The sequence below is a fragment of the Lepisma saccharinum genome, chromosome 20 (genome assembly GCF_977018435.1).
Source record: "Lepisma saccharinum chromosome 20, izLepSacc3.1, whole genome shotgun sequence".
NCBI lineage: Eukaryota > Metazoa > Arthropoda > Insecta > Zygentoma > Lepismatidae > Lepisma > Lepisma saccharinum.
The window spans coordinates 61,417,541-61,432,594 of record NC_139248.1 but is presented as its reverse complement, the minus strand read 5'-3'; the positions used below and the strand labels follow the sequence as shown (position 1 = coordinate 61,432,594).

General features: G+C 37.7%; 2 protein-coding genes across 2 annotated transcripts in view; both read left to right on the top strand.

Annotated features, from left to right (window-relative positions):
- LOC146003650 (glyoxylate reductase/hydroxypyruvate reductase-like) overlaps positions 1-867 on the top strand; it is a 72,368-nt gene extending 71,501 nt beyond the window's left edge. Inside the window, exon 5 of the mRNA XM_083142001.1 lies at positions 36-867. Coding sequence (XP_082998127.1) covers positions 36-154 — 119 coding nt within the window. The 3' untranslated portion in view covers positions 155-867. The remainder of the gene's footprint in view (positions 1-35) is intronic.
- Positions 868-3,041: 2,174 nt separating this feature from the next.
- Positions 3,042-15,054, top strand: part of LOC146003489 (uncharacterized) — a 546,114-nt gene continuing 534,101 nt past the window's right edge. Inside the window, exon 1 of the mRNA XM_083141780.1 lies at positions 3,042-3,120. Coding sequence (XP_082997906.1) covers positions 3,072-3,120 — 49 coding nt within the window. The 5' untranslated portion in view covers positions 3,042-3,071. The remainder of the gene's footprint in view (positions 3,121-15,054) is intronic.

Here is a 15,054-nt window from a genome sequence, read left to right as displayed (position 1 = left end):
GAAACTAAACTGTTTAAACTGTTTGTGTTTTCCAGTGCTTACACCGCACGTGGGGACTGCAACTTTAAGAACAAGAATTGGAATGACAACACTAGCGGCTAGGAACATTGTTGCGTGTTTACAAGGGAAACCAATGCCTGCAGAATTGCTGTGAAAGCTCTTTAGCACAAGGCTAATTGAATCTCAGTTACGAGTTACATTCAACATTGCAATTATAAACAAACAAATGAATCCATTAAATTGAAATACATCAAAATCCTGCAATTTTTTTTCTTGTGAATTCGAATGAAACAATGTTTTAAAGAATGAAAATCATAATTACGCTGTTGCATTTCTTATAAGAGGTTCCGTACACAGGAATAAAGAAATAATAATTATTCAGAATGTTAATATTATCAACAATAACAGCATAGCCATTAATTTCCTTGCACAAATATCTATTGAGCCTCCCTGATGTAGTTGTAACAACGTCGCTTTGTAATCAAGAGGTCCCGGCTCGATACTCGAAGCTGTAGGTTCACTTCCGTTTAGCCTAAGTCAGCATAAAGTGCACAACCCTAGCTTACCCGAGCGAGGGGAGAGGGTTGTCAGGCTCACCTCCTATTTTTTCCGATTCTTCAACGGTGAAAATATTTGTAATGAAAATAAATTACATTGTTGCTAGGGTGTTCCCAATAGTTTTGTATTACTTTCCATTATGAAAACAGAAATTTAATGTAAATAGGAAGCAAAATTCACTTGGTGGGAACATCAGGCGCCATCTTGAATGTCTGTCATTCGTGACACTTATGCCAGTGACAGTGTACAATTGGTTGTTAATGATGGCAATTTTTGTAATTGTTATAATTAATAAAGAACTGCACCTCTACAAACGAAAAAAGCATTAATGAAAATTTATTATGTTTTTTGTGAGTTTTAGTGAATGGTAAAATAAATGTGTGTGACGTGACACTCATGCAATAATTGTTTATTTTTTCTTATTAATGATGGTATTTTTTGTAATTATTATAGGTAATAAATAACTGCACACATATAATTAACAAAGGAAGCAGTGATTCAATAATAAATAGTTTCTTGAATTTTAGGGTTTAGAGTGTGAGCCCCCCCCCCCTCCTCTCCAAGTTATTACTGTCGAATTGAAAATTATAGATACTCGACTTTGGACACCAATTAAAAATTGACCAGTAGTCCTACAAAAGAACTGGTTACATCAAAATTTAGCTTATTCAATTCTGCGTTAATCTGTGCTAACCAAAATTGTTTACAAGTGTGCTTTCTATTTTACATCGTGGTGAGAACAAAAGGTTTTTTTTTTTAAACAATCGCTCTCATTGAAATTCTATAAATAAAAAAAACGGGTGTTCTGATTTTGATGAAACTTTAGTACGGTGCAGGCAGAAAGGTTTTAAACACAATTCTTAATTTTCAGATTTTTCAAATTTGACAAGAATCCGTTATCAATTTTGCGTAGAAATTTTCAGCAAAAAATGCAGGCTCGACTTCTCTCTTCTCTGGCAATACTCTAACAACTTTTATATACGTGTGTATATATATACACACACACACACACAAAGGAGAGCCCCTAAGCGGAAGCTTCCCCATCACACTTGGTCCCGGGTTCGAATCCTCTCCTGGCCATGGATGTTTGTGAGTGTCAATTCATCAATTTCATCATACCATCACTCATCCCCATCTTCGTAAATTAGCCAAAAGTGGCGCCACAAAAGTGAAGTAAAATAAAGCAAATCATCTTAATAATAATTCTATTTCTGTCCTTTTCAGGACAGACAATCACAAACATCCATGTCCGAGCCTGGATTCGGACCCGAGACCCCTGAAGTCGTAGCGCAATGTGCTATCCACTTCGCCACGGGGGCCGACACCACTGAGCTACCGACCCGGCCTGGTCTCGACTGATTTTTCGCTATCGCTGTTTTACCTGCGTGGAATCGTCTCTGCCAGTACTACCCCAACGGGATGTGTTGCCTTTGAAACACAGTAGACTTCGACGTTGCCTGGTTCATCCCAGCGTAGAAATGTTAATTAACATCCTACAAATACAATATTGGCCTTGTTGTGAAGCTCTTTGCATGTGTTCAAAATCCATTATCATTGTCAATTCACATTGCGAAACAGAATTTTATTCAACGGAGTGAAGATGTGGCAACACTGCACACAGCGATGTCCGTTGAACTGGTGCTGCGAGGCAATGTTTGCGGTGTTGCCACTTTCCAAAGAATAATTGGTTCCACAGTTATCAAAATTCAAAAAAAAAAAAAAAAAATACACTAACGTTTGTGTGTAAGAGTCAGTCCTCATTTCGCCGCTTTTCTTGCTTTGACGTTCTTTTTCTTTATAAATACTGTGCGGGGAAGGTTATGACCCCACCAGCCCCCCCTCTTGGCACGCCACTGATAATATTAATAACAATAATAAATTTGAAATAAAATTGTGTTATTTCTTCAGCTTATAATAGTTATTTTATAATAACAATCAGGCCGGCCCCCGTGGCGGAGTGGTTAGCACATCGCACTACGACGTCCCGGGTTCGAATCCCGGCCTGGGCATGGATGTTTGCGAGTGTCCATTCATCAATTTCATCATATCATCCCCATCTTCGCAAAATTTGCCAAGAGTGGCACAAAGGGCGAAGTGAAATAAAGCAAATCAATAATAACAATCATAACTATGATAATAATAATAATAATTGTTATTACTTCTACTATCGAGTTTTTTCAACGCCTCACCCTCCTACAAAAATTACTCCCGACGCCTTTGCTTGCATGCTATTGTTGCGTAGATTTTTTTACTTTAACTCCCCCTCCTCTTCTTCTCTTTGTTTACCCCTCTCCACAACTCAAAATCCGCACGAGAGAGAGAGAGAGAGAGAGAGAGAGAAAACGTGGTTGTACGCATGCGCAGCAACAGCTACCCTTGCCTAAAAAAAAAAGTCCCATGTTTTCCGTCAACCCCCGAAGCTTGTCCGTTTAGTTCGCGCGATTCCTTCGTGCCGTTCAGTGGCGCTAGTGTCTCTCCCTACAGGGCTATCCATTCGTAGGACGTAACGGCTGATGGCGAGGTACGAAGCCTGGCGCGTGGCGGTGGCTGTAATAGCAACAGGTAGGTGGATCAGTCAGTCAAACGAGGGGACTCGCATGTAATAAAATGTGCCTACAGCGCAATTGCGATTAATATGACGCGAAGAAAATAAACATTTATTTGCAGTTTGTAGTTGTTTAAGACAGGAAGTTTCAACATGCCTTTGTCTGTAAAGTTATTTTTTAAAAAGTGAGTTACAGTTGCTTTGCAGAGCCAAGTTCTAATTACTTGTCTCAACAAAAAACTCGGAGGCAGTTACTTTGCGAAAAAAATATCCCCGTTACACTCGCACTACTCAAGAAATAGGCCTAAATATGTTTCTTTTGTCGAAAGTAACTCGATTCCACTTGCTTTTGTTATTTTGTTAAAAAGTGACTCGGTTGCAGTTACTTTGCTAAAAAGTAACTCGGTTGCAGTTAATTTGCTACAAAGTAACTAGGTTACAGTTACTTTACTAGAAAAAGTAACTAGGTTACAGTTACTTTACTTGAAAGGTAACTAGATTACAGTTACTTTACTAGAAAAGTTACTAGGTTACAATTAATTTACTAGAAAAAGTAACTAGATTACAGTTACTAGAAAAAAGTAACTAGGTTACAGTTACTTTACTAGAAAAAGTAAGTAGGTTAGTTACTTTACTAGAAAAAGTAACTAGGTTACAGTTACTTTACTTGAAAGGTAACTAGATTACAGTTACTTTACTAGAAAAGTAACTAGGTTACAGTTACTAGAAAAAGTAACTAGGTTACAGTTAATTTACTAGAAAAAGTAACTAGGTTACAAATAATTTACTAGAAAAGTAATTAGGTTACAGTTACTTTACTGGAAAAGTAACTAGGTTACAAATAATTTACTAGAAAAGTAATTAGGTTACAGTTACTTTACTGGAAAAGTAACTCATTTGCACTTACTTTCCTGAAAAAAGTAATTTGATTGCAGTTACATTCATCCGAAATTATCTTGGTTACATTTACTTTGCTCCAAAAGTAACTCTGTAACAGTTACGTTGCTCCAAAAGTAATTCAGTTCCAGTTACTTGCTCAGAACGTATATTGGTTAATTTGTCAAAAAGTAAATCTGCAGCTACTTTACTCAGAACGTAACATATTGCAGTTACTTTACTTTGTTCAAAAGTAACTCAGTAACAAATTAATTTGCTGAAAAAAGTAATTTAGAAACAGTTCTTTTGCTCAAATAGTAATTCAGTTACAATTACATTGCTCAAAAGGTTTGCCGGTTACACTTAACCTACTCAAAAGTAACTCGGTTGCAGTTACTTTATTCAAAATTTACTCGGTTGCAATTTTGCAATTGCGTTGGTAAAACAATAACTCGGTTGCAGTTAGATTGGTAAAAAAAATCGATTCAAGTTTCTTTGGTCAAAAATAACTGTGTGTTCCGATTACTTTGCACAAAAAGTAACTCTGTTGCAATTACTTTACTGAAAAGTAACTTAGTTTAGTTACTTTGCTAAAAGTTGCTCAGTGATAGTTACGTTGCTTCAATGTAATTTACTTTCCTCAAACAGTAACTCGATTATAGTTACATTACTCAAATGGCAACTCAGTTACTTTGCTCAGAAAGTAACCCGATTGGACTTACTTTGGTAAAAATAACTTGGTTGCAGTTTCTTTGTTCAAAAGTAACATAGCAACTGATACTTTACTCAGAAAGTAACTCAGATACAGGTGGCGCCACTATAAGAAAAGCAATATGACAAAAATATTAAATTTTGGCGACATGATACAAAGTGCTCTAACTGGTAGATGTCGTAACGCACCACTGTACGTACATACGAGTACTAGGCAAGCGTAACACAATTTCCACCGCATTCAGAAAGACGTCAATACTTTATGTGGTCCACTTCTAACTTACCCATTTATCTGACAAGCAAACCTTATTTTTGTTTTCTTTCCAGTCTCTCTGAAGTTGTGTTACAATTCCTCTTGCAAATTTTCATTGATCGGACGGTTTTGTTTCGTCTTCTAAGCTAGAATATATATTAACGTTCACTAATTCATTAGGAATTGTCTTTTGATTTTGTGTCGAGACGCAGGAATTGAAATTCTTCGTGCAGGCCCACATTGAAACTACTTACACGCTTCTTAGTTATCCATATTCACTGCTCTAGAAATAACGGAACCCACACAAATAAAATAAAAACCGAGGCGCGAGCTAACTCGAACAGCTCGAATCTTCTCCACGAAATTGTAGAATTTGGATTCTTATGCACAATTAGCCAGAAGTAGCAGAGAATAACGTGAATCAGTGTTTTCATGACATTAGTTTAAAAATTCCACTAACTATTTTTTCTTAGCATGAAATGTCTCAAATTTATATTTAATTTTCGAGCTAACTTCTAGATTTTTATAAAACGGAACATATTGAGGATTTTTGAAATATGGACAGGACTGTCCCGGTCAAAACGGGACGTCATCGGGTCACCCTAACATTGCACGAAACTACACTACTACCTCACTTAGCTTACGACAGAAAATTGACTTGTGTTTTCTTTCCTGCCCTTGTCCTCAGTGAAATAAATCCTTTATAAAATAGAATTGTGTTGTCCGATAGATGACATGGGCATTCCTTCGTATAATCACTTTAAATAAAAAGTTTAGTTTTATAGCTTTTGCATTATATTTGTGCAATTTAATTTGCAAAATAAATTGTTTCTAAAAAAATTCGTAACGTAGCTTCTGTCAAATTTTATTTGAATGAGAAACGAATACAAAATATATGCTTCTTCTAACTTGTCAATGGATCGAAATACTTAACAAGCTGTGTAAAAAGTAACGCAACTAAAGTATTAAATGAAATCTATTATGTATTTTTGTCGGGTACACAGCTCACCAAGCATTTCTGTACCTAACTCGAAGTTTAGCAACGCTAAAACTTAATTACTAATCATACGTTCCATGGGCTTAACTTCGGGCCTAATTTTGAGGGACAGAATCCAACTTGGGACTTAACTTTTGAAGGGAGGGCAGACTCGAAAAGTTTTTCATCTCATAAAGGAACAGCTGTCCATGATTATGTGCTAAATAACTGTGACGTTTGCGAAATCACATATATTATACTTTGCCACGTTGCTCCTCGGTTTTCAGGGAATTAACAACTAGTAAATTTTAATTAACTTGGGCCCGCCAAGTTACGCCTTGGCGGCGATTGGGTTCCAAAAGCAGGGGGGGGGCAAGGTGCCAAAATTGGGGGGCATAGACAGTATATTTCCCTTTGTAGATAAGATTTAACATAGTGTGGGGACAAAAGTGGCAAAAAGTAGGGAAGCAACTGCCCCCCTCGCCCCCCCTAATTGCCGCCACTGCCTATGATCCGTTCAGTTTTAAGACCGTAAAATAAATGTTCACTTCATAATCACATGGTATGCAATACAATATAAAATATGTCGTGGTTGAATCGTTTTTCTAAGTCCACTTTATTCACAGAAAGGCTAATCTGGACTGGACCTACAGTTTACGTGCCTCCCCCGGGTATCGAATCTGGGACTCCTTGAGAACAACGTGATGACCAGTACGTTATCGAGGAGGTAAATATGTCATGGGAGAATTATCTTGTGAGTCCATTGAATTTGCTAATTGGAGAAAATTAGAATGTTCTCAATTACGATTATTTGTAAAATTTATTTTACACCTTTAACTTATATGATACACTGATAAATTTTATTACCGTTACGTTTTTAGTTTATTTAAATCCACTTTATGCACAAGTATACTAATCGGGACTGAGGGTCTAGCTGAAAGTGGAATCCGAACCACCATGTGTGCCTACATGGGCCATCGAACCCGGGATCCATTGAATAAAAGGGGACGACATTACTACTACACCATCGGGGAGGACCCTTATTACCATAGATATGGAACAGTTTTTAATTTTTTAAGACGTACTAGGTATATAAGAGAGTTCTGCATTGAGAGGATTTCGTTAGAGTGCGAAATAGTTCGCACGGACGACGCTAGGTAGCGTACGGAATTGACAGCTTCTACGCTCGAGCGAATAACGCTCGAACAGGCAAAGCGAGAGGTATAAACTCGAAGCCCAGTTGTACACGTATAGCCGTAATTTGTCGGTGGTAGTGGGACCTCAAATATGGATTGTGAAGTGAAAGACAGGGAAATCGAAACTTAAGTAAACATAGTCGTTATCTCCATGTTAATATGGACTTTAGTTCATTTTAGCAATACATTTATAGACATGAAAATGAGACATGATTGTAGGCTGAAACTGCCAAGACGGATAATTTGCATATTTGTCTACGATTATTGTCACATTAAAATTAAATTCTATTTTAAATGCTTGAGAAAAAATGCGAACAGGTCATGTATTAGTAAATCAACATTTGGCTCGTTTAAAGATTGTGCCATCAACTTCCTGCCAATGCGGAGAAGCTAATCAAACACTTAATCATTTATTTTTTGAATGTCCCTTAAGACAACAATACCGAGACTCTCTATATAAAAACTTACAACATGCACAGGTACCATTTCCGATATCCTTATCTACACTAATATCTGAACCTCGCACTGCAGATATTTGGATTCTTTATAGTTTCGCTAGAAATCATAGGTTTACTATTTAAAGAACCACGATGATTCACACTACAATTTAAATTAATAACCTCACAAAACTGTTATACCATAAGAACAGGAAGACAGTGTTTCGAAGAAAGTGAATGATATTCAACAACAGTTTGGAACATGGATATTAACAATAGAACCTGAACTCAGCAACTTTGGCTAGAAACTGCAAACGCGGTGTGAGCCATGAAATAAAGAAGAAGAAGAAGATTAAACGCTCGAGCGTGTGATAAGCGAACGAATACGAGGGAGCGAAAATGGCACAATGCAGTACTGTAGTATATAAGTTACCTTATTTTACTAAAGGTTGCTGATGAGTTCTGAAGAATCGTTCACTTTTAGGAGAAATTCAAGTGTGATTTATAATTGTTACCATGGAGAGCATTATTCAGTTTTACAGCATTGTTGTACTTTGATATCGATTGTTGTATAATACTCGAACTGTAGCTTCATTTAACCAGTGCACTGGCAACCTTGTCAACTGATTTCTTGGTTCTCCGTGATCAATATTCTTACAAAATGTAACACTCGACCAAAATACCGTGCGTTTATTTCGATCTTCGGCCGAGAGATCGGGAGAAGCGTGGCGGGCGGCGCTGACGGAGATGCCGACATTTGCGGCCTGTAATGCCCGCTTATTTTTATGGACATATGCAGACATTTATATAAATATTGCAAAACGATCACTAACCTGTGTTATAACACGCAAAAGTTCTTCTGTAATTTATCCAAGTTCTGCCCTTATATACACAAATAAATACGCTTTAGAAACGATGTTAAGAGCCACAGATAATAAAACATTTTAATCATAGTTTTGACCAGTAACGTCCTGCTTAAGTTTATATCCTTGAAAGAGTTTTGTCTTGATGGGGATCGTTTGGAGGTTTCCAATGTGCAACACTGTATCAAGAAACCGTTAAAAGTCAATGGTGTTCGTGAGCTTCCTTGCAATCCGAAATCTCCGAGCTCGAGTTTTTTGTTCCTTCGCGATTAGATGAAGACATAGCTGTGAATATAGTGGCGAGCAGATGTAAACAAAGAGCATGTTAATTTCGTACTGTGCGCAAGAGTGTTATTCTTGGTTACTTGCTGTTACTTGTTTGTGTTATTGCAGTGTGTATGCATAGGCGTAGCTAGAACTTTATATTTGGGTGTGCACAAAGAAAAAAACATGAGGTCTTGTACCTTTTTAATAGCATATTTTGCAACACAATCACTTGGCTCTTTAACTGCACTGATGTTTGTAAAGGAATATAAATTCACTAAATGACAGTGTTGAAAATTTCTGAATATATGTAGTAGAAAAAATCAAATTGCATAGAAATTACACACACACAAAATGTTCATAAATGTTACAAACAAATACAGCAAAATACACGTCATTTATAACAAGAGACGTCTCTCAAAAGGTACAATGTTCTTAAACTCATCAATAACTTCATTTACATCAATAAATAAGCTTTTTCCTGTTCCACAAATAGCAAGAGCAGGGCTTCCAATCTATCCTGCTTCTGACTTGCTCTTAATTTAGTTTTAACTTGGGAAAGCTTGGAGATAGCTCTCTCACACGTGCAGTGTGACAGGTATAGAAGAAAATCGCTGCAGTACAGAGTAGAATGCAGTAAATATCTTTTTTCTCCAATGACATCGAAAATCTATAGACACCCGTTTCATCAGCGATAATCACACGTTTGTACCAAGTAATGACATTTTCAACTTCTTACAAACTGCCGCATATTTTCTCTCTTATTGAAATATCTGTCTTTAATTCTCTTTGATAAAGCAGCCCATTAGGGTGTGCCTAGGCACACCCGGCACACCCCGTAGCTACGCCTATGTGTGTATGTGTGTTGTGTCAGTGAGACGATTGGAATGACAGCCGCAAGGTTCACGTTAGAACAAAGAATTTTTATGTATGTCACTTACGTGAAAACAGACTCGTGTCAAGACGTGTGTAGGCAATTTGTACAGAAATTCCCAGGCGTTTCACCTCCACATAGAGATACGGTTAGACATCTTGTCCTTAAATTACGAGAAACTGGATCGTTAAATTTTAAAATGTAAGGAACCTTTTTATCTGTAATGTATTTCAATTCGGTCCGTGAACCTTTTTTCCGGATCAATTTAAATACGGTCCAGCAACCTTTTTTCCCGAATTAGTTTAGTATTGAAATGAAACAATACGCAACTTTGCTCGAATTTTAAATTGTGCGAGACAAAAGGTTTTTGGACCTTGAACAACTTTGCTTCTCATTACGGACCTGACAAAAAACAATTATCCACTTGTGAGCATGAAAGACTTATCCAAGTGCTGGCTGTCTCGAACAGGGGTGCTCATCCCTCCAAGGTCTATGACGCACTTCCCCCCCAAAAGGTAGAAAATTTCCTCCGCTCCCCATTCAAGCCGAATTATTTACTCAAATTATTTTCGTCAGACACAATTTGCATAATATAGACACCTTGAAACACTATATATTTACTTTAGGTATTATTTACAATGTAGATATTTACATATATATTGTATATTACTTTGACATTGATTGAAAAACATTTTACGTAAATGATAATTTCTGACGTTGTGTTGCAACAAACTTGATAAGTTTCTAATTTTGCATCATTTTTAAAATATCGGACTCACAGGATGGAATTAAGGTAGACATTAACCACTCATCAGCCATACACGAACGTTGTCTGTTTTTAATGATTATCATGACACTCATAGTGCGTTCTGCAGAGCAACTTGTCACTGGTCCCCCTTCCAAACCGATTGTAAAGGCATCAGAGGTGGCGTTTCATTTCAACCCCATCGCAGCGATCACCCACAGGTAGGTAGAAAATCTGTACGTAATAACCATAACTAAAAACCAGTAATAAGTCAAACGAAACAAGCCTCCCCCCATTTTTGTGTGAAGCTATATAGAATTGGTAGCTAAGCTATAATTTTTTTTCCCCCGCCACACATATCGCCACATCTCCGTTCCTAATTGAGCTAGAAGGATGGTTGATAGTTCGTTGGACTCGGAATAAAGTCCTCTTTCCGATTCTGCAATACAAAATGGGTGTGTGTGTGTGTGTGTGTTTCCATTTAAAATTTTACTGTTGCCCCCGCCCCACCTCCAGGGGCTGGGGGTGGGGAATCAAGTGTGATATAATTGAATAGCTTTCTTTCACTTATTAAACACGTATCTTTTCGTTTTCCGATTCGATGTGTATTTCTCACGATATGTGACCTTTCCGGGACTTTTGGACCACCCGGTATAACTGTGCAAGAATTGAAGATTCTAACATATTCAAAACGATATAGATGTTTAATTTGTATTAATGCTGTTGTAGAATCTGCTGTGTTTGCCAGAATGAAAATCCAATGTGAGCACTATATAAGCTAAAGAATACTACTGTTTTGAGTACTTCTAAAACTACTTTTTGATTTTGTCATTTGTTATTTGCAGATGTTTTATAATGTGAACATTTTGTAACCTTTATAAATTCACGTGCGTTCTGCCATCTGACGACCATAAAAATAACTTGAGGTAGAACAAGCCATTCGTGATAATAATATCAGAGCGTATATACGCTCTGATAATATTATGACTTGTAATCAGGGTTGCCAGGCGCCCTGGGCTTTAAGGCAGGCGTTTTTCATCCGGGGAGGGTAAGTTCATATTTATTGGGACGTCTAGAGCCAAAAATGATCATAAATTGAGATTCTGTAAACTAAAATGGGGGGGGGGGGGAATGGGCCGTTGAGAATTTAGGGGTGTACTGGGGATGTGTGGATAAACTACTGCCCCTTAAGGACAGTCCGTTATTCAAGTAATAGGCACCACGTTCCGTGACGTCATGTGGGGTATTTAAAAATTACATTTTTCCATGTTTCTGAACTTCTAGATCATCAACTTTTCTTCTATCGGTGGCCGTGCGTTGTGGGCAGGGTTAGCACAGGTAATTTACTCGTTACATAAGTTACGCGTAATTTACTATAACTTAATTCGCGTAGAAAACCAGTTTCTTTTATGCAGATGTAAAAATCTAATTTTCTTTCATAAATTAGTAATACAGAGAAAAGTCTCCGCACTCGATGTTTGAGAATTTTTTGCTTATAATTTATTGAACTTGTCAACCATATCTTGAAATACACAAAAAATAATTTCTAAACTGAATGTGAGTGATCTGCAATCTCTGAGGTCGGTAACACAATGACAAGACGGCAAACCACTTCCGCGCGTTGAAATACACAGAAAGAATATTGCAACTAGATTTGAAAGAATCATCCATTGCTGTTTTAGCTGGTGCCGGATCATCGGGAAATAGATTTCACCATTTCACTACACATCTTTCATGTGACATACTCAATGATGTGGTTCCAACATAGCAATTCGCTGTGTGCGCGTAAAGATTAACCCTCACTGAGACGCGGAGCAATGTGTGCATTCCGGAGACAGTTTGCAACTGCACCGCCAGGTCACCAAAGCATTCTGCGATGGCATCGACAGTTTAAGGGAACTGGTTGCCTGTGTAAATGCCTGGATTGGACGATGTACTTAGCGCTTTTCCCATGGTCTCCTAGATCTCCTGTCTTAACGGTTTGTGATATTTTCATTTGGGAGTAGGGTTACCAGACGTCCGGTTTTTCCCGGACATGTCCTACATTTTAGCCTTATGTCCGGCGTCCGGGAGGAAATTGAAAAATATCATAAATGTCCTACATTTTGAGTCACATAATATTAATTAGGAAAATATGTAACAGAAAAAAGTCATGCAAGTTACAAGTCTAAGGACTGCGTTTCCAAACTCAATAGTGAAATTTATTTTGATTCAGTCATTGCCCAAAAAGAAAAAAGTTTGTCCTGATATTAATGAACAAAGTTTTGGGACCACTTTCGGATAACGTCACAGAATTTCTTGCATTAAGGTTTATACTGATGGAACAAGGTGTTGTCCATTCTTATTCAATATTCAATATAATTTGATTGTAAAGCAGGGGTATAGAGAACAAAGCTATTCAGGGTGTCTGCCAGTCAAGAAAGTCATGAAAGTCAAGAGAAAGTAGAGAAATCAACAAGTAGGTCAAGAAGTCAATAAAAAGGCAAAACATAACGACTGATTGGTTGATTTAGTTTATTTTAATTCACTTTTTCTGTCTCTTTGGCTAATCGCGAAGATGAGAATGAATGGTGGTAAGACAAGATAGATGAAGAGAGAGTCACAAACGTATAGGGACAACCGACACAAGCCCCACATAAGATTATACTGGCTGTGAGTCCAGACGCCAAAGCCTTGCTCGTCTGCCAAACACAGTTCAGGGTGCATTAATACGAGAAAGCATATCCAATTCTCTTCTTAAATTCATCTTCAGTTTTCATCTTAACTTCAACCCCTTTGGTAGGGGTTTTCATGAAATAAATATTTATTTTCTTATTTACTAATTTCCAACTTTACCTAAGTAGGGGTCGAATAAATAAACGTTTAGAAAGACGGAAAAAAGGTCTAGAAAAGTCCAGAAAAAGGTCAAGAATTCTGGATGTGCTATTTTGGTAGACACCCTGTTATTGATCTAAAAACTACCCAAGATGAAACTTCTGGAACCATTTTAAATTACGGTAATTGCTGAATATTTGTTTGTCATTACAGGTCATAATTCAAACGTTGAGAGAGTACTTTCATTACCATCAGCACAACACACTTACGAGAGAAATAATTTTTTTCATAAAGTCTGAAAATTTTTGTTTGGTACTGGTTCCTATAATTTCAAATTGACTGTCCACTCTAATATAAATATAGTTTCACTAAACCTGAAATTTTGATAAAAAATGTCTCCTCTGAGAAGTACCACTTAAATCATGTAGTAAGAGGTGCATTGCTTAGTATGATTGCAAGTTTTGAAATTTTGCATTTAAAAATTCATTAAGAATTCATTTTTAAAAACTGAAAAGTGTCATTTTTCCACTATTTTCTAACGTGTTCTATAGAAATATATATTATTTATTGAGAATGTTTTGTGTCCTACATTTTGGGACAACATGTCCTACATTACCCTTATAGCGATTTGGTAACCCTAATTTTGGGGCACGTGAAACACACAGTGTATGTGCCACCGCTACCAACAACTTTGGTTGAGCTGCAGGATCGCATTACAGCTGCATTACGACCATTAGCAGGGATATGCTAGAGCGCGTGTGGGACGAACTAGACTATGGCATAGGTGTGTGTCGTGTGACGAAAGGAAGCCACATTGAAAATTTGTGAAAGTATGTCTGAAACTTGGACAGTTTCTGTTTCTTTTCATGTATCATTCATTATTGTACGTGTTATACATTTATTAATGCAGGCCTTTCAAATCCGATGAATTATTTATAATTACCCTGTATATTATTTTCTGAAGATTGTTTACGTTCTCACCTTCACTGTCAGATTTTCCTTAAAGAAATAGAACTATTCTCTCACATATTTTTAATAATTGAAAAACCTGTTGATGCATACGTCTTGCACTAGCAGTGGCGGCTCAAGGGGTAGAGCCGCCGTGCCATGTCACCACCATCAGAAGAAACGCATACCTCCCCAAGTATTGTTAAATGACCAGGATTGGAATAGTCGGGGGGTCAGCCCGACGTATCCCCAGTCGTTGTAGTAGGTCTCCGTGACCGGATTACGCTCACTCATTCAAAGCTCCCCAATTTCCTCACGATGGTGGGTTGCCACCGGCCCTATACACAGGCCGAAAATTCCCGGAGACTGAACCCGGGATCGAACCCATGCCGTCCTGCAACCGCCGTCCAAACAAGGTGCCTTTGACCGCACGGCCACGGAGGAGGACAAATACACTATCCACTACAGTAAAATGGAAAGCAATACTGTACGGAGTACATACAATGCAGTACGTACATACGCGATACCCTTATTATGTTGATGTGCCCGACGGGTTCTTTCCTTTCTCTTCCTTTTTTTTGGGGGGCCTTTTGAATTTTGCCTGTACGGATTAAGCGAAGTCGGGCTTATCGGGGTCCGGATTAACGAGGTTTTACTGTAATTGCATAAATCAGTGTATTAGTCACCCGAAAAAAAACGTAACAAGAGACATTCTTACATCTAAATCGCGTTGTAATATTTGTGCAAGTTATTGAAACTCGAGAGAGGCATGTTGTGCACGAGAAAACAGAAATAATATGCACTGACCTCAAACTGTATACACTAGACTTTCCAGCCTGGATAAAGCGAATACCTAAACACTAGAGAAATGGTTCTCAACCTTCGTGAGCCGGCCTCCGTGGTGTAGTGGTTAGCACATCGCGCTACGACGCCAGGCGCCCCGGCAAATTACAGTCAATAACCGCATCAAAAAAACTTGATTAAGCGTAAAGAA